Below are 19,309 nucleotides of genomic sequence, written 5' to 3' on the forward strand. Positions count from 1 at the left end.
AGAAGGAGAAGCACAACTTGATCATGAAGGTGATGATGGGAAGGATACCACATGGAGGAGGATCAACCAACTCATGATGATGTCACTCAAGAAGATGCATTAACACTAGTTTTTTTTTATTGTTTTTCTTTTAAGTTTAGATTTGAGTTCATATTTAGAGTTAGTTGACATTGTAGAGTTTCAAGCACCTATTTAGTTAATTGCAACTTAATTATGCAATTTACATTTTAATTATAAATATCTAAATTCCTTTCAATTTTATTCTTTTTTATAATTTGTTTGACTTATTTACTAAATTTATCCAACAAATTACCTTAATTAACTATTGCATATTTTCACTTTGCTATCTCTTGTCAAAAACAAATATAAAAGTTATTAATGTATATTGTTTATTTAATTGGTGTAGCCATCTCTGTTAATCTAACTTATTTTTTCTATTTACTCGCTTAAGCACTCCTTAATCGCTTATGCTAACAACACCTCACTTCTGCCTTTTGACACAAAATGATCAACATTAGTCTCTATCTATTTTTAGCTTAAGCAAAAATATACACGCTTAAGTGACAAATTTAGCTTAAATCATTTTAAATTTGCTTAAGTTTTTTGCACAAAATAATCAACATTAATCTCTGTCTACTTTTCGCTTAAGTCAAAATATATACAGTTAAGAAACTAAATTTTAACTTAAACCATTTTGAATTCACTTAAGCTATTTTATGAAAATGTATTCTCTTTATTCATTTTTCATTTAAGTTAAAATTAACTCACTTAAGCTAAAACATCATTGCTTAAGCGACTTTGTAATTTTGAAAGATATGTTCTCTTTGTAATTTTGGAAGATATATTTTCTATCCATTTTTCAATTAAGCCGTTACTGGGTCGCTTAAGCGCATCATGAAATTGCTTAAGCATGATTGTGTACACTTAAGCGAGAATTTGATGGTCCTTCCAGCTTTTCCTCTTGCAATCCAAACATGCATCACTCACTTAAGCTCCAATCCGCTTAAACAGGTTCATTAGCTTAAGTGAAAAAAATTAATAACACTTGAATGAAATTTCAAATCGCTTAAGAAAAGAACTGAACCTTCAAATTCAGTTGCTGATAGTATACTGAATTATATTGGTTCATGTAATATTAAATAATGATATAGTTTTAAATTCCCTTAGTGCAACTAGCGTTGTTATATAATAAAAACAAATCATATGTATTTGTAACACATGGGCTATAAAAACCTTAAAAAGAAGAATATAACTAAAAGATACTCATAATATTATGCTTCTATTGAAAAACAAAAACGAAAAATAGCAATAGAAATCCATAAAGAGCTTTATCCAAATTTTCTGAAGTGAAAATTTTCTCTTACTCTGTTTAACCACAATCGTGAATGTAAATACAATGGAAAATATATTGGGAACAAACCTTCATCACAGAATATTTTCACTTCTTTTATAACTCGATAAAAATGACAAATTTAGTATGAAAAGTGTAAGATTTCTGGCCTTACCCTCTGTAATTCCACTGATTAAAAGAGAGAGGCATAAAGCAATAATAGATTAGGAAGTATGGTAGCAGAAAGTTCTAGGCATACGACCCAGCATAAATACTCAATTTATAATTGTTGAAATGTTGGCCTATACCTCTATGGTTCCCCAGCTGCCAGTCATGTTGAATAAGGATTGCAAAATAATCGAAGATAATTACAGCATAAAGGCAAATAGAAACTTTTCAGTAATCATCATCATTATAGTTGTAACCATCATCCTCAGGGAAATAGCTTCCATCCATATTTTCAGGACGCCATGCATTTTCATACATCTCCCCAATATCACCTTCATCTTCAAATTCATCCCCTGATCCCATCTCGTCATCATTTTTGTCCTCAAAATTGCACTGAAAAGGGGTACGATTATCGGAGGGTAGATCACATTGTGCTGTCTTCGTTTTCTTGAGATTATCCGCTTCTGCCTGTGTAGGATAATATTGAAGAACGTTTAAATAGAATAAAAGGCAGTATTTTCCAATGTCTTGATTTACAGAATAATCGTCATAAACTATCTTTCAAATTTTGTCTTTTAAACGTGGAGCATGGAGCTACAACTAGTAATTACACAAAAGAAATGTTAAACTACACAATAAAGCAACAAAGAGAACTCAGGGTCACATAAGCAAATTCATGTAATAGCTGTAGCAACTTAGAAATCTTATAAAACCTATTTACCACCATATAGGCTGAAGTGCATATATCAAAACAAGGTTCAGACCACAACTTCCAAAATTTAACCAAAGAGATGAAATAAAGAAAGAAACACATTTCATTCATTTAACAGATAAAACAAATTAGAAGGAAAAAAATAGATTAATCAAGCTGACATGATGCAAAGGTGCCAAACAGCTTCCAATGTCAATGAAACTTTCAGTTTCAACACAAGAACGAACAGTTAGTTAAGTAACAAGATTATCGATTGATCACCTAAAGTATCTTAAAGAATTGATATTCAAAGGATGACCATATGCAAATGACTCAGAAAAGATGCAGGTTGGACATTTCATCTTTCTATCAAACAAACAATTTTCTCAAAGTGTATACAATTTTACACAGTAAAAAGGAAAACAGTTCAAGAGTGAACTACCGGTTCACTAAATAATTGAAACAGGCGATCATAATTGATTTTGGAGCTGAGCCTCTGCAAATAATACAATTAAACAAGTATTGTTAGTAATAGTATAAACAATTTCTGAAGGTAAAATAACTAACATGAATCATATATTGTCCAAGGCCTTGACCAACACAGCTGAGCATATATAATAAAACACAAATCAGATAATTTACGGATGTCACCTACCTCATCCCTATCTAAAATAAGGCAACAAAGAAGAAGCCTAAACCCCAAATGCATAGTGTGCACAAAAATCCAAGGTCAAAGCATCTATTGGCTCCTAGAGTACTCAATGTTTAGAAAGACCTCGCATTTTCCAATGCTTTTCACAAGAATTCTTTCCTTCTTAGTTTTTAAATTAAAATACATTTTTATCCCTACAACGTCAAATTTTGGCTGAAAGATTAAGCTTATGTTGATCATTATATACTGCAAAGGAGAGGAGTCCATCACTGCCCCTGTAACAAGACTGATGCTATATCTCACCCTCATGAAATGTGAGTCTGTTTGGATACAGGCCTTCAGTTCTGTACTTCAAAGAAGAGGAATAGACTGTTTGGATACAGGTTACACATTTCATTCATTCAACGAAGAGGAATAAACTTGACCACAAAAAGTTACATGACTTGGTTTATGTGAAATATAACGAACAATTTAAACAATGTTATAATCTTAAAGATGTAATTGATTTAATTATATTCAATAACATTGATGACTGTAATGAGTAGTTGGTTGGAGAGATGAATGATGATGCACAAAAGGACTTAACTTTTTATGATGATAACACTTTAAATTGGGCAGCTGTTTTTGAAGCTTCTGGAATTGGAAAGCCTAGAACATATATTAGATGTCATTCTAAGAAACGAAAGAATCCATCAAGTGGTATTACTGCAAAAGTTTCCAAGATCAAGATATGTTTAACAGAAAATGGGAAAGAAAAAATGGTAATTAAAGATGATGATGATGATGATAATAAAGAATTAAAAGATGAAAACATGTCGGAAGAAATAGTAGATGAATTGAAAATTAATTTTCAAGAACCTGAGGGAGAAGAGGAGGGGAGATATGCCTTGGTGGATGAAAAAGATGATTACTACATTAGAGTTGAAGAGGAGAACTAGATAATTAATCTACATGTTTTTATTATTTTCCATCACTTTGTTTTGTTAACTTAGACATTTGATAACTATTTATTTTGTATTGAATTATGCTTTGAATTTAGATTTATACTACTTATGCTTTGAGTTAATGGATTTCTATCATTTTCCATGACCAGTAATATTTCCATATATTTTATTATATCTGTCGTACTTCTGCCATAACCTGTCATAGCATCCGCCATAACTTTATGGCAATTTTTTGGCTTTCTGCCATGACATTGATAACATTGGTCTATTTTCCTTCTTTGCATCACCATCAAATCAACTAATAATGAGTTTAAGTCCATATTTGAATCCTTCCCTCTTATCCCTATTCATTACATGTTTCCAACTTAGCATCCTTTTTAGGTGTACCATCATCATCCACATCCTTTTCTTATACTGCTGGGAAGTAATGGGCTCACTTTTGACTTGCCTCCAAAGTCAACAACTTTGCCTCCTTCCGACAATGATCTTCCTATAACACTTTGTAAAAGTATGCATTTCATTTGTAATCTCTCTCCTCATTATGTTACCTTATGTTATCACAAATTTTCTTCTTCATATTACTCTTCTCTCTCCCTTCTTTGTCATTTGTGTTTATTGCTAAGTCTATAGGTAATGCCTTAGCTCGCCCTAATTGGAGACATGCACCTCGAAACACTAGTACTTGGAACATGGTTTCTCTTCCTTCAGGAAAATCTTTTATTAATTACAGGTAGATTTACAACCTAGAGGTGGGTCTTGTTGGCAAGGTTAATGATAGGCGTAAGCCACCGTTAGTGAAGGTCTATCAGAGGAAGCCTAAGAATAGGACAGCAGCCGTGGATTTGAATTTGTCAAACATAACTGTATTGGTATAACGGTATTTTTGTTTCATATACTATAAATGGTTAGTTAGAAAGGGAGGGAAGGTATCTTGGGAGAAATTAGATGTTGTAAGGAGAGGCTGGAACTCTCGAAATTCCAGAGAATATTCAGAGAAGACTTAATAAAAATTCTATTCTTTGTTCAGTACTTATCAATTTGGTATCAGAGCTCCATCCGGGAGCTGTGGTATCGGTATCGTATATGAGCAAAAGAACTACAAGAATGGAGTCAGGAATCGAACGATTGGAGCAATATATGGAAGCTTGGAATCGCGAGCGTGAAGAGGATCGGAATCGAGAAGAAGAACGATTTCGATGACTGGAGGCGTTGGTGGAATCCTTGGTTCATCGTTCTGGAAAAAAAGTGAGAAATGAGGCAGCGTGTCAGATGGAGGAAGAAACAGCGCGACGAGCAGAAGATGACACTCGGTCGGACGCAGCAGGAGGGGGGCGACCTGTCAGAGCGAGTGAACGAAGGAAAAAGATGAAAATTCCGGTGTATGAAGGAGAAGAAGATGTGTTTGGGTGAGTTAATAAATTGGAACGCTATTTCCGTTTGCAAGGGGCCGAGGAGGGTGAGAAACTTCAGGCGATAATGGTAGCTCTTGAAAGTAAAGCTCTAAGTTGGTTTCAATGGTGGGAGTCATGTCATCCACACCAAAATTGGGAAGAGTTTAAAGAAGCTATTACAGGTAGATTTCAGCCTGCCATGGTACATAGCTCTTTCGCGGCTCTATTGGCTTTAAGGCAAGAAGGTACAGTAGAGGAATTCGTTTCTCAATTCGAGAAGTTTGCAGGGATGCTGAAGGGGGTCGGAGAGGAACATTTGATGGATATATTTGTCAATGGCTTGAAGGAAGAAATTGGAGCAGAAGTGAAATTGTATGAACCTCTGGATCTGACATCAATGATGAAGAAAACTTTGATGATCGATTAAAAGAATGCAGCAGTGATGAAGAATGGAGTGGGAGCCGTAGGGAAGCAGGGGAGCCAATATAGACCGTCCTCTTTCTCCCGTACGGTGACGGTGGATACACGGCAGAATCGGGGAGTGGGAGGAACAAATGCTGAAGTTGTTTCAGCTGCATCGTCGGCTGGTAGTAATGGAAGTGGGTCAAGATTAAGAAGACGGGGAAGTGATTTCAAAAGGCTGTCTAATGTGGAAATGCAGGAAAAAATAAGAAAGGAGGAGTGTTTTAGGTGTGATGAAAAATATGGGCCAAATCACATCTGTAAAAATAAACAATTAAGAGTGATGTTGTTAGAGGAGAAGGAGGGTATGAATGGGAGTGAGGAGGACAATTCAGAAGGTGAGGAGAAAGGGGCAGAGTTCAAACAATTATCTTTGAATAGTATTGCTAGATTCACCTCCAAGAGATCCCTTAAGGTGTGGGGTGAGCTGGGTCAGGAGAGAGTGATAGTATTAATTGACTGTGGGGCTACCCATAATTTCATTTCCTATGAATTGGTTCGTAGAGCTCATTTACCCATTCAAAATACACCTTCCTATGTGGTAGAGGTTGGTGATGGGCATAAGGTTCGGTGTAAAGGTAAATGTGCTAAGGTTGCCATGACGATACAAGGGGTACCTAACAAACAAGACTTTTATTTGTTTGAATTAGGGGGAGTAGAGATGGTTTTGGGGCTGGAATGGTTGGCTGGGTTAGGAGAAATCAGAGCAAATTTTGAACAATTAACATTTAAAATAAAGGTGGAAGGGCAGCTGTTCACCTTGAAGGGGGAACCGGAATTAACTAAACGCAACACTTCACTGAACTCCATGATTAAGACTATACAGCAAGAAGGGGAAGGTTTTTTGTTGGAGTGTCGGTTGATTCAGCAGTTTGTGGAACCTACAGCAGAGTTACCTCCAGAGTTAACTGCAGTTTTACATCAATATGCTGTGCTGTTCGAGGTTCCAAAGACATTACCTCCGACAAGGAATCAGGATCATGCCATACATCTTAAGGAGGGAGCTGTTATTCCCAACATCCGGCCCTATAGGTACCCTCATTACCAAAAGACTGAAATTGAGAAGATGGTTGGTAAGATGCTAGTAGCTGGAATTATTAGACCGAGTTTGAGTCCCTATGCTAGTCCTATTATTTTGGTGAAAAAAAAAGATGGAAGTTGGAGGTTTTGTGTGGACTATAGGGCCCTTAACAAGGTGACTATACCTAATAAATTCCCTATTCCCGTTATTGATGAATTGTTGGATGAATTGGGTAATGCAGAAATTTTTTCAAAGCTGGATTTAAGATCCGGTTATCACCAAATCAGAATGAGAAAGGAGGATATTGAAAAGACAGCCTTTAGAACTCATGAGGGGCACTATGAGTTTGTAGTCATGCCTTTTGGGCTCACAAATGCTCCATCAACCTTTCAAGCTTTGATGAATGAAGTGCTGAGACCATTATTGAGGAAGTATGTGTTGGTATTTTTCGATGATATTCTAATCTATAGCAGGAATGTCGAGGAGCATGCATAACATTTGGCTACAATATTGAAAATTCTACAGCAAAATGAGTTAACGGTGAATGGAAAAAAATGCATTATTGACAAAGCAACTTTGGAATACTTGGGCCATATTATTTCAGCGGGCACTGCAGCGCCTGATCCAAACAAAATAGAATCTATGTGGCTTTGGCCCCAGCCTAAAGATGTGAAGAGCTTGCAGGGATTTTTAGGTTTAACGGGATACTATAGGCGTTTTGTGCAGCAATATGGTCTCATTGCTAGACCATTGACTCAGCTATTAAAGAAGGATAGTTTTTTGTGGAGTGAGGAAGCTCAAGTGGCGTTTAATAGACTCAAGCAAACCATGACCTTACTGCCCACGTTGGCTGTTCCAGATTTTTCTAAAACATTTGTTTTAGAAACGGATGCTTCAGGAACAGGTTTGGGTGCGGTTTTGCTTCAAGATGGGAAGCCACTTGCTTTTTGGAGCACTGCCCTGTCAGAAAGAAATCAAAAAAAGTCTGTGTATGAGAGGGAGTTGATGGCAGTAGTTAAAGCTGTGCAAAAGTGGCGACATTATTTGCTGGGAAGTCATTTCATTATAAGGACTGACCAAAAAAGTTTGAAATTTCTCACTAAGCAATGATTGTGGGCAGAAGAACAGTTCCGTTGGATTTCGAAGTTATTTGGGTATGATTTTGAAGTGCAGTATAAACCAAGCAAAGATAACACAGCAGCTGATGCTATGTCACGCCGGAGATCTTATTTTTCAATCTCGGTTATAAAGATGTCTGATTTGGAGGAATGGCTAGAGGAGATTCAACAAGATACTAAGTTGAAGGGAATCATACAGGACTTACTGCTGAACCCAGCTTCTCACGAAGGGTATGTTCTGAAAGATCAGAAACTGTTCTTACAGTTTGGTGTTGCCTAAATCTTCTGCAAAAATTCCCATTATTTTAAAGGAATTTCACTCTTCGTTGATTGGAGGGCACTCTGGTTATTTTAGAACATTCAAGCAAATTGCCAATGTAGTTTATTGGGAAGGTATGAGAAGTGATATAAAGGAGTTTGTGGCTGCCTGTGATGTGTGTCAGAGAAATAAGTATTCTATGCTAACCCCAGCTGGATTGTTACGACCATTGCCAATCCCCACAGTGGTATGGAAAGATATATCCATGGATTTCGTAGGGGGGCTGCCAAAATCCAAAGGGAAGGACACAATTCTAGTCGTGGTGGTTAGACTATCGAAGTACGCCCATTTCTTGCCGCTGAGTCATCCCTACACTGCTGGAGATGTGGCAGCCATTTTTGTACAAGAAATTGTGAAGTTACACGGTTTCCCGAGTTCTATTGTCACGGATAGGGATATGGTTTTTATGAGTAATTTTTGGAGAAATTTGTTCCAGGCAGTGGGTACCCAGCTGAAATTCAGCTCCGCCTACCACCCACAATCGAATGGTCAAACGGAAGTGGTTAATAGAAGTGTGGAAGTTTACTTGAGGTGTTTAACGGGGACAAGACCCAAAAACTGGAGTTTGTGTTTGGCTTAGGCAGAATTTTGGTTCAACACTAACTATAATGCATCTAGCAAGATGACTCCCTTTCGGGCCTTATATGGGATTGACCCTCCTACGCTTTTAAGAGGGGCTGTGATTCCCTCTCGAATGGAAGAAGTGAATCAGGTGCTGCAAAGCCGTGATGAGCTGTTGGGAGACTTAAGGGAAAATCTTCTTAAAGCCCAAGATGTGATGCGGGTACATGCTAATAAACATAGGAGAAATGTGGAGCTGCAGGAGGGTGATTGGGTATTTTTGAAACTTCAACCTTATCGACGAAGGTCTTTGGCTAAGAGAGTGAATGAAAAATTGAGTCCTCGATTTTATGGACCATTCAAGGTGTTGTCTAAAATAGGAGAGGTGGCATACAAGCTGGAATTGCCTCCAACTAGCAGGATTCATCCGGTGTTTCATGTTTCTTTGTTAAAAAAAAATGGTGGGTCCGTTAGTTCAGTCACAGCCACTTCCGTAAATGTTGTCTGAAGATCAGGAATTACGAGTTTCTCCAGAAGAAGTTTTGGAGGTTAGAGAAGCTACTGCGGGTGATGTGGAAGTTTTGGTACAATGGCAAGGCCTTCCTGCTTGTGAGAACAGCTGGGAATCTGCAGCAAGGATGCAAGAGGCATTTCCTTCTTTCCACCTTGAGGACAAGGTGAATCTTTTGGTGCCAGGTATTGATAGGCGTAAGCCACCGTTAGTGAAGGTCTATCAGAGGAAGCCTAAGAATAAGACAGCAGCCGTGGATTTGAATTTGTCAAACATAACTGTATTGGTATAACGGTATTTTTGTTTCATGTACTATAAATGGTTAGTTAGAAAGGGAGGGAAGGTATCTTGGGAGAAATTAGATGTTGTAAGGAGAGGTTGGAACTCTCGAAATTCCAGAGAATATTCAGAGAAGACTTAATAAAAATTCTATTCTTTGTTCAGTACTTATCAGTTAACAACCCCAAGGCTTGGTTTGGTAGTTAAAGGATACACACAAATATTTGACCTATATTGTGGTGACACTCTCTCCTATGGTTAAAACATCTTTTGTTAAATTATTTTTATCCATTGTTGCAATTCGACATCAGTCTCTCTGTTCCAGCTTAATAACAAATTTTTCATCGTGGTGATCTCAACAAAAAAAGTTCATATGAAACAATTTCCTAGATTTGTTGCTCAAGGGAAATCTTTATGACTAGTTTTTCATGTCACAAATCCTTATACGGTCTCAATCAATCACTAAGGACTTGGTTTTGTAAATTCAACAATTTGGCATCATTTAGAGTGAAGCAAATCACTCTTTTTTATCACCATTCCATTGCATGGTGTATTTACTTTGTTGTATTTGGACAATATAATTATCACTGACAGTGATTACCATGGCATCACTCAAGTAAAGCAACTTTTCTACCATCATTTTTAGACAAACTACCTTGGTAAACTTTGATACTTGAAAATTTAGGTGAATCAATCTAAAAGTGGTATTGTGATTTCTCATGAGAAGTTTACTACGGACATTCTATAGGAAACAGTTTAAAGCTTGTAGAAACACCTATGAATCCAAATGTACTCTGACCAGATCAAGAGGAGCTACTTTCAGACCTAAAGAAGTATAGATTAGTTGGAAAATTGAATTACCTTACTCTTGTCCAAATATCTCTTATGCTAAAATAGTTAGTCAATTTCCCAATTCACCGGATGAAAGATATTGGAATGCAGTGATTGGAATTTGGGGCAGGTTCTACTAATCGAATATCCACTTCTAGATATTGAATCAATATCGATGATAACTTGATATCTTGAAAAGGCAAGAAACAAAATGTTGTTGCAAGATCAAATGCTGAAGCAGAATATCAAGCCATAACTTTTGCTAACTTTGAACTTATTTGGCTCAATCGATAGCTTCAAAAATTAAGATATAGATTGTGATTTCATCAGGGAGAAGATACTAATACTATTATTCACTTTGTGAACTTAAATGATCAACTTACTGTTCACAAAGTATAAGAGGTCTTTTAATTAGATGTATATATAATAAGCTTATAGTGTATATGACAAATGCTCCAGCTCCAGGGAGAGTGCAAGAAATATTGTAAATAGGAAATTTTTTAAAATAAGATATTATGTGATTATATTTATATGTATCTTGTGTAATCACAGTAATTAGGATAATGATTATTTTTTGTAATTATGAGTTATAACACTCATAATAAATAGGCTTAAATATGATTTTAGTCTTCACATTTTAGCTAATTTTTTGTTTTAGTCCCTTCAAACCATTTTTTTTTATTTAGTTCCTATTTTTTATAAATTTTGTTCGAAGCCCTAATGCTAATGTGGTCAAACCAAAAATTGACAAATGATAATATCTCAATGGACCAGATCAGCATTAGGGACTAAAAAACATGCTTTTTAAAAAGTAGGGATTTAAACAAAAGTGAATTCATTTGAAGGGACTAAAACCAAAAATTTGCTAAAATATGAAAACTAAAAACATATTTAAGCCTAATGAATAAGACACTCTGGTGTGTGAATAAGACATGCAAATTCATCCTATTCTTGTTACTCTTTTCCATCAACAATTATAAATATACAGATAATAACCCAGTATTTTAGCATTAACAAAATCCCTCGGTCCATGAGGTTTTATACTGATTTTCAGACTCCACACAAACACATATACACACACACACAAGCATGATTGATTCAAAGATGAGTAATGCATTTAAATTTTCATCTAGCCAACTACAGATTTTCCATTTGGCATATACCGAAAGTGGAAAGCTTTAGAAACTATCAATAACACCCACAACAGGAAGCAGATTGACAGAACTGTAGTACATGAGCTAATAAGGAAGTAGATTCCCAGATACTGGGTCAGAAACAGAAAAGGCCCACAATATGGGGGATTTATTCTAGAAATAATAAGAAGGGCCTTGTGGAGAGTTATTTAGCTGACGTGGAAATTAGTAAGCTGATGGAGAATAGGGGGACTGTTATGGGAAATCATAGTTTGTTAGGTAATTTGCTGGGCACAGAATATTCTCTCTCAGGAGATTAGGCACTGGGTTCTTTCTTTCACTTCTATAATACCTCTCCAGCCATCTTCAATGCAATAAAACTGAATCAGAATTCTATTTTATCTATTCCCTTCATTTATGCAAGGAGATGATGACAGACCAGTAAAGAAAATGACAGAGAAAAACATGGAACATGTCAGGGTTTCCTTTTCCACATAAGCAGAGTTTCCCAAATCCAAAACTCTAATACCAACTTGAAAATAGAGGGAAAAATAAATTTACTCATCAATTCAAAAGACTGTATATAATGTAAATATATAGACTTCATTACTGTTAAAATATCCTGAATAAGGAAACTAAGGATCTGAATAATACATACATGGTACAACCAAACAAAATATACAGAACATGTTACAAATATACAATGATATGGGCCTACAACAATACTAAAGAAAATGCACGTTCGTTATTGAAAAAATTACCTTTGTTCCCAACATTTGGTGAGTTTCCTCTGCAGCAGATTGAGCAGGCCCTGATTTTATCACCTGGCGAGAACGTTTTGGTTTCATTTCCTGCGTAGTGTTTAATAAACCAAAAGAATTATAAGCTTGAAATTTTGCAGTAGTTTCTGCAGCATTAATGATACTATTTAGACAAAAATCCACACATAACTATTTGGACCCACTCAATGAAAGCAAACCCGTTGAAATGTACACCAAGGAATACCATCAATTGAAAATAATTCAGATAAAAGAATATCACGTTCATCAGAATTTCAATTCAATTCATCTACAAAATTCATCTACAAAATTCATCAACTTCCTAGAGAAACTCCTTTAAATTTTCCTATGCATCTCAGGCTTCCATTTCACTATCCACTTTTAAACACAAATAGTAATACTCTAAAATGTCAAGCAAGGGATTTCTTCAAATTTCAATAATTTGATCAGTTTCAATATTCAAAATGGCTTCCATTCAAAAAATTACACTATAATTATACATCTAACATATGTTAGGATCTGATTGCAAGGTAAGGAACTTGAGTCCAACATTAAAAGTATAAAATTCTAGTGTGAGATTTATGAAGACTTAGGCTCTCCAATTACAATGACTAGCTTTCAGGGTGTGATTCTCTTAAGGTTCTTATTTATGTGAATTCGTTTAGAGATAAAGGAACAATTGCAAAATATTTGAAAGAGAAATCCTTCTTGTATTATTGAATGACCTGGAAAATACAGGAATGATTTTCCTGTCCACAGAACAAGGCTCCTAACAGAGAGCTATAACTCTCTATCTCTAACGAATTCCATAATCTTTCCCAGATACCCTCTCTCCTCACTCCATCACAAAAAATCACTCAAAACTACCCTGGGCCCACAACAACACACTACACCTCCTGCCACATCATCAATCCCTATTCTTCTTATTCCTTCTCACATATACCCTCTCTCCACATTCCATCACAAAAAATCACTTAAAACTACCCTAGGCCCACACCAACACACTACACCTCCTGCCACATCATCAATCCCTATTCTTCTTATTCCTTCTCACATATACCCTCCAAACGGTTGGCCTATTTGATTTTTGCTGCACCAAATTAGCACTTGGGCCCATTGACTCTATTGGATCTCCAACACTTATCAATTGGTATTAGACCCTTCCATCATGTTTGTCAACTGCAAACAAGCAACGCTTGTAGTGTGGCCAACATTCCAATGTTTGCCTAAGACTAGCCAACAGGCTAATGCACAACCAACTCACAGGGACGCCCGTGCTACAAATCATGTTGAAATGTTAAGATCCAATTGCAAAGTATGAGACTTGAGTTCTACATTGGAAATGTGGGATTCTTCTGTAGCGTTTATAAAGCCCTGACCTCTTTAACTATAATGACTAGTTTCTGTGGTGTGTGTGTTTTTCTCATGATTCTCATGTGGTCTGCCTTTAACTGTAAATGTAAACCAATATTGGAAAGCATTGATTCACCACTGATACTTGATTGAAAAATTCACACGTATAATCAATATGCAATTTCTTCTCCAGTGTACCACCATAGCAGTGTCCCTAATTCATTGGATTGAAGCTTTGGCAAACTGCTTTTTCAGTTGTCACACTTCCTGCATGCACTAGTCTTGAAGTCCCAAATTCATATTTCATAACCACTCAATCCAAATAAAAGCCCATGTTAGTAAAACATGAGCAACATTCTAGCACTAGTCATAAATTTATAATAATGATCCATTGATACCACTATAAAGACTTGAAACACTTGAACCATTAAGTTATGCATGATATAATTTCACACAAACAACCCCACTGAAAGTTATTCAAACAGTACCGTTCTGGATTTTGCCTCAAAAGATCTCTTAGCAGCCACAGTTTCCTTGACTGCTTGTTCCTGAAAGAAATGGCAAAGCTTAAGTGAGCTTCACTGCACATTTATCTTCCAAATAAGCCTAAATTTAAATAGCAAAACAGGGAGAAACAAAAAGTATATGCAAAAGCACTCAATTCTCAGTATGAATTTTAAATCATGATAGAAAGGGAAAAAAGCTAACAGACTTTATCTAGCACTATTAAAACAAGAAAATAGTAATAAGTTTCTCTGTACCTCTAGATACTCTCGATTCAATTTTTCCCATATTATCTTCTTGAAATTCTTCTCCTCCTCATTGTGAAGGTACCCATCAACTTCCTGATCATCGATATCAGAGAAATTTTCTGATTCATCCTCTCTATGTGACTCATTATATTCACCATCATTAGTCGCCTTGTGTTCACCATCATTAGTCACCTTGTGCTCACCATCAGCCCCTAAAAGCATTTTTGAGAAAATTTGGAATGAATAAATGTAAACAGATGAAATCTAGCACACTAGAGTGTGAAAGTAATACAAGCACCTACCAATACTTTCCGGTACATCAGCAGGAAAATCTTCTTTGTGGTTCTCAAACAGACCATTTGATGCTTTTGCCAACTAACCAAAAGAACCGAAAAAAAGAATTGGAAGTTGTGTTAGTTGATGGCTCTTCTAGAAGTTTTTAATCAGCACCATGTTGTATGTAAACAAAAGACACTGTTGTCTGGAATTAATTTCAGATGCCCATTTATGAAAGTTAAAAAGATTGAGACAGGTTGGTTTCACATGGGATAAGTGCTATATGAAAGTTAAAGGTTCTAATTGACCATGCATTTGTAAAGGCTGCTGCTCAACTCAGGACTCAGGAGTATTCTTGTAGGAATGAGATAATGAGGGATAACAACTACTCAGTTCATGAAGATGCGCACACAGTAGAAAATTTCTTATTTTACCAAATGGCTCATTTCTAAGGGATCTGGTACTCTTTCTGGGTGCATTCAGTCATAAATAGAATATCTATGAATCTGATCATTACTAAAGCATGGCCATAGTGTTCTGGTATGATATTTTGTGTTAGTCTCTGGAGTATGTGGGCATAGATTGGTAATACAGTTGGATTTTTTTCATTCTCGTTTGCAACTGAATTCAACTCATCAATCTGTACTGAAGCCATAATAGATTGATACTATCAAATCTACGATAGTGAATTTTAACTGAAACACACTCAATAAACTTAAAAGATCACAATTCACATCGTAGAGCTTTGATGATCCACAGATAAAAAGACAACATGGAATTAAAAGGAGTCAAACATACTGTCAAGCTAGAAGACTCCATACTCTCAAATTCTACCAATCCTTTGGTCAATGTTCCGTCACATACATCAACGATTCTAAGCTGCATTGCAAATTAGAAAATCAAGAGACCTAATATAAGAAAATTATTGAGGCTGACCTAAAACAGCAATTAGAATACCAAGTGACATCCTTCAAATTTTAATCTATCATTGAGGTAAGAAACCACATATCCATCAACAAACGCGTAACTAATCAACGCAGAATTTCAACACCATATGGTACTCCTAATATGATCATTCTCTCTTCAACAGATAATCTGCTTAAATGGAAACAAAATGCAACATTAAAACCCAAAAGGAAGAAAACTTGCATGCAATTTACAAGTATACCAATTGCATATGGCACAAGGACATATATCACGCTAGATGTATATAATAATGGATGCGTTTGGATAAACAAAATTAATTAAGCACTTATAACTCTTATCACACGAGGGCTTATAACATAAAGTTATCATAAAACTTATTAAAAAAAAAAAAAAAACTAGAAAACCCTTATTTTTATCATTCATACCAAAACACCTGTTGAAATAAGTTAAAAAGATCAAACGAGGGAGTCGAAAGCTATTTTTCTAAATTTTTATAAGCCCTAATGATAATAATAAAACAGAATTAGTGAAAACAAAAAAAGGAAGAAAGTATGATTGCAACAAAACAGAGAAGTAGAGAGTATGTCTCCAAAGTGTTTTGGTTAAAGAAAAATATCTGAGTATTTTTTTAGGTTAAAAGTATCATTAGAAAGAACAGGAAACAGGAAGAAGAGAGGAAGACCGGCATTGTCTGATAGCCGCCGGAGACTCACCGGAGGAAAAGGTCGGTTACGAGACAGAGAAGGAAGAGGGTCGGTTTAGTGTATAAGTAACGTGAGTATGCAAGACTGTAAGCGCCACTCTTCAAAATAAGACTCACGTCATGTAAGAGTGGGCTAAAGCTTCAGTACAAGAACTTACGCGAGTGGGCCTCAGTAAAATCTCGTACTTTGAATGTGGACTCAAGGCACTACCCAAAACCAAAAATGAACTTGGGGTCGTCATTTGCACTTTTTTTGTATATTTTTTTTTAATGAACAAGTTGATTTACTGAATTTTATTTTTTTTTTTCAAATTCTGAATTAGTCTTCTTCTTTTTTGAAATTTCACTCTTCATTCGTATGACATTTCATTTTTGTCTCTCCATTTACTCCAAGATTTATTATTTTTCTGTCATGACTTTCTATTTTAAATATAAGTATTTTGAGTACATCTATTATTTTGAATGTATTATAAAAACTTTAATCTTTGATAAAAAAAAAAAAAAAAAATTGGTATCATTGTCTAGTTTTGTTAACTTTGTTAGACACTAGAATTATGAAAATAACATTACGTAACTAAATGAGAAAATTAAAAATGAAACTTTTATTGAGTGGAAGAATATTATTTTATTTCTTTAATTATAAGGAGATAATAATATTTTTTACTCTGATATTATAAAATTAACAAAAATATTTGTACTTATACAAGTAAGTCCTTTGATCTTTAATGCTTCTATAAAAATAGTATTACTTTGCTTTCTCTTTTTTTCAACCATTATGGTACTAACAAAACAAGAAATATGTCATTTTATTTTTATTTTCTTTAACTTATTCAAATGCCACAACAGTCGCTTTACATATTTTACAATCTCCCACTTAAAGTCAATTTAGTCATCAAAATCTTGTCACCTTTATATTGCTTATGTTTTTTTTATAGGTCAAACAAGTTTTAGACCATATAAACTGCTCAATGTTGATTGGCTTCTTCATGTCACATGTTAGGTTCTCTTTAGTATGCATCTTTGGTATATCAACACTTCATTCTCTTACCTTGTAATGAAAGGTTAGAAGATTCCTCACAATATACGGCCCACTTTGATTACCACAATATGTAGTAATCTATTGTTGCTTTTGTGCGAGTTTTTTCAATAACTTTTGAATTCAAATTACTTCTTTGCATGCTTAAGTAGCTACCATCTATTCAATTTTTGTAGTAAATAAAGCTACAATAGATAACTACTTACTGTTGGATCTTTTCCTTAAAATACGGTAAGTGTATCGAGTATGTTGCAAGTAATAATCAATAAAGTATCACATTTGTCGCTTTCCCTATGTTTTTTGACGTTTTCAACAAAACCCTCTCATAAAAGTATTTTCACATTGTTTTCGGTGATGTTAGTAAATGATATTTGAACCATTTTTTTTCTATTCATATCAGCATTTCGTATATAGGTTATTATGTCAGCGATGGTGTCCTTACTCATGATAAACGAAAATGATTGTTGCTCCTTATTTTTAATATAATCAACATGCTCATTTTTTTTTTTCATTATTTCATTTAGATCATCCAATATTAATATGAAATAGAAAAAATACATTTCAATATCGTCTTCAGAGAGCAATTCAAAATGTATTAATTGTTAAGATAAAAATTAGTTGAGCTTATATACAATAGAATTGATTGATGATTTTCATAAAATTTTGAGTAACAATTATAATGTAAAATATAGTAAAATTCAAATTAAAGAAACTGAGATTGAATTTCATCTATCTCCCTCTCTGTACTCTAGTAATTCAGTAATAAATATAACAATCATTTCCAGTGAACTTGATGCAAAATACAGAAATCATATATTTCAATTCCTTGAAAATATATTTTTAAAATGGTTTCTTAAATGTTGACTCCTCAAACAGTTAACAAATTATCCAACATTAAAATCAGGATTTAAATGCAATTAACAACTTGAAATCTATTCCTAGAATAACCAGTTATTGAGTAATCTCAATCAGATCTAGATCTAAGTAATACTTTTCTAAATATAATTTAGATCTGAGCTTAAGAAACTATCAAATAGACAGATTCAAACATTAATACGGATTGAAATTACCAAATCAATAGAAATGAAGAAGAAACAACTATATTTATATAAATTATTAAGAATACATCAAGTTTGAAGACTTACATTCAATCTCATACAAATTTTAGATGCTCATTACAACCATAATAACAAGAAATGAGATACAAACGGTGTAGAACATCAAAACTTGACTATTCCTTTCTCTGCCCTCCACCGCTCTCTCTCTCTCTCTAAAATCATGAAATGGAATAGTAACCCTTGAGCAACTCAAAAGTTGTGTTTTATACTGGTTTGGATGAAGCTTCTCTCGCTACAACGACACTCTCTCGCTATAACGAAACATAGAGATAAAAATTAAGTCATTCTGTTTGTCTCTTGCTACAGCGGTAAGTCTTGCTACAATAACACAAAGATTTCTCATTACAACGAAACATTCTCGTTGTAGCGATAGAGGTACAAAATCATCTTTATAACTTTAAGCATTCTTGTTGCAGCAAGAAACCTCTAGAAACTAACTTTTTCTGCAACTTCATGCTTTATATGCTCTTTTTCTTACTTTTCTAATTTTCTTCAACTTTGAGTGATGTTTCTCTTTTGATTCAAACTACAATATAGATCATAAAGGAATCAAACACTTACAATTGCATTCTTTTCCTGAAATATACAAGTAATTGTAAAAGTTTCAAGTTTAGGAGAAATTTAACAAAATAATCTAAACTTTTAACATGAAAAGTACTCTATTCACCATCTCAAATTACTCATTTTATACATTTATCACTTACTACTCCTCTTATAAAGGTAAATAGAAAGTCAATAGTAGTTTTTCTTTTGTCAAGATCATTTATAAAATCTTAATAAACATGTTTTTTGACAAAATTTTTATCCTCAAAAGTATAATGCAACACTTGAAGTTCTTTTAATATATCTTAGGATCATCTTCATAGTATTTCCATGCTCTTTACCAAGATCTTCCGTAAATCAACTTATCGTTCCAACTATTTGCAATATCATATCATACACAAGGCTTCCCAC

At 34.6% G+C, this 19,309-nt stretch overlaps 1 protein-coding gene across 1 annotated transcript; it reads right to left on the reverse strand.

Annotated features, from left to right (window-relative positions):
- Nucleotides 1-1,505: 1,505 nt before the first annotated feature.
- Nucleotides 1,506-16,280, reverse strand: LOC113863837. The gene is made up of 9 exons (XM_027497579.1): nucleotides 16,212-16,280; nucleotides 15,529-15,666; nucleotides 15,370-15,450; nucleotides 14,598-14,670; nucleotides 14,305-14,507; nucleotides 14,032-14,091; nucleotides 12,173-12,262; nucleotides 2,632-2,685; nucleotides 1,506-1,966 (listed from the first exon to the last, which is right to left on the reverse strand). The coding sequence occupies exons 3-9, from the start codon at nucleotides 15,388-15,390 to the stop codon at nucleotides 1,727-1,729; spliced, it is 741 nt and encodes a 246-aa protein (XP_027353380.1). The 5' UTR covers nucleotides 15,391-15,450; nucleotides 15,529-15,666; nucleotides 16,212-16,280; the 3' UTR covers nucleotides 1,506-1,726.
- Between the last annotated feature and the right edge of the window lie 3,029 nt (nucleotides 16,281-19,309).

Source organism: Abrus precatorius, unplaced genomic scaffold (assembly GCF_003935025.1).
Source record: "Abrus precatorius isolate BTA unplaced genomic scaffold, Abrus_2018 Scaffold3, whole genome shotgun sequence".
NCBI lineage: Eukaryota > Viridiplantae > Streptophyta > Magnoliopsida > Fabales > Fabaceae > Abrus > Abrus precatorius.

Bases quoted from the DNA above. Each gene is read 5' to 3' on its own strand.
- LOC113863837 (XM_027497579.1), bottom strand. From the start codon at position 15,390: ATGGAGTCTTCTAGCTTGACA. The intron at 14,671-15,369 runs GTATGTTTGACT...TCTTTTGGTTAG, and splicing joins TGGAGTCTTCTAGCTTGACA to TTGGCAAAAGCATCAAATGG. The intron at 1,967-2,631 runs GTAGTTCACTCT...TATCCTACACAG, and splicing joins TTCAATTATTTAGTGAACCG to GCAGAAGCGGATAATCTCAA.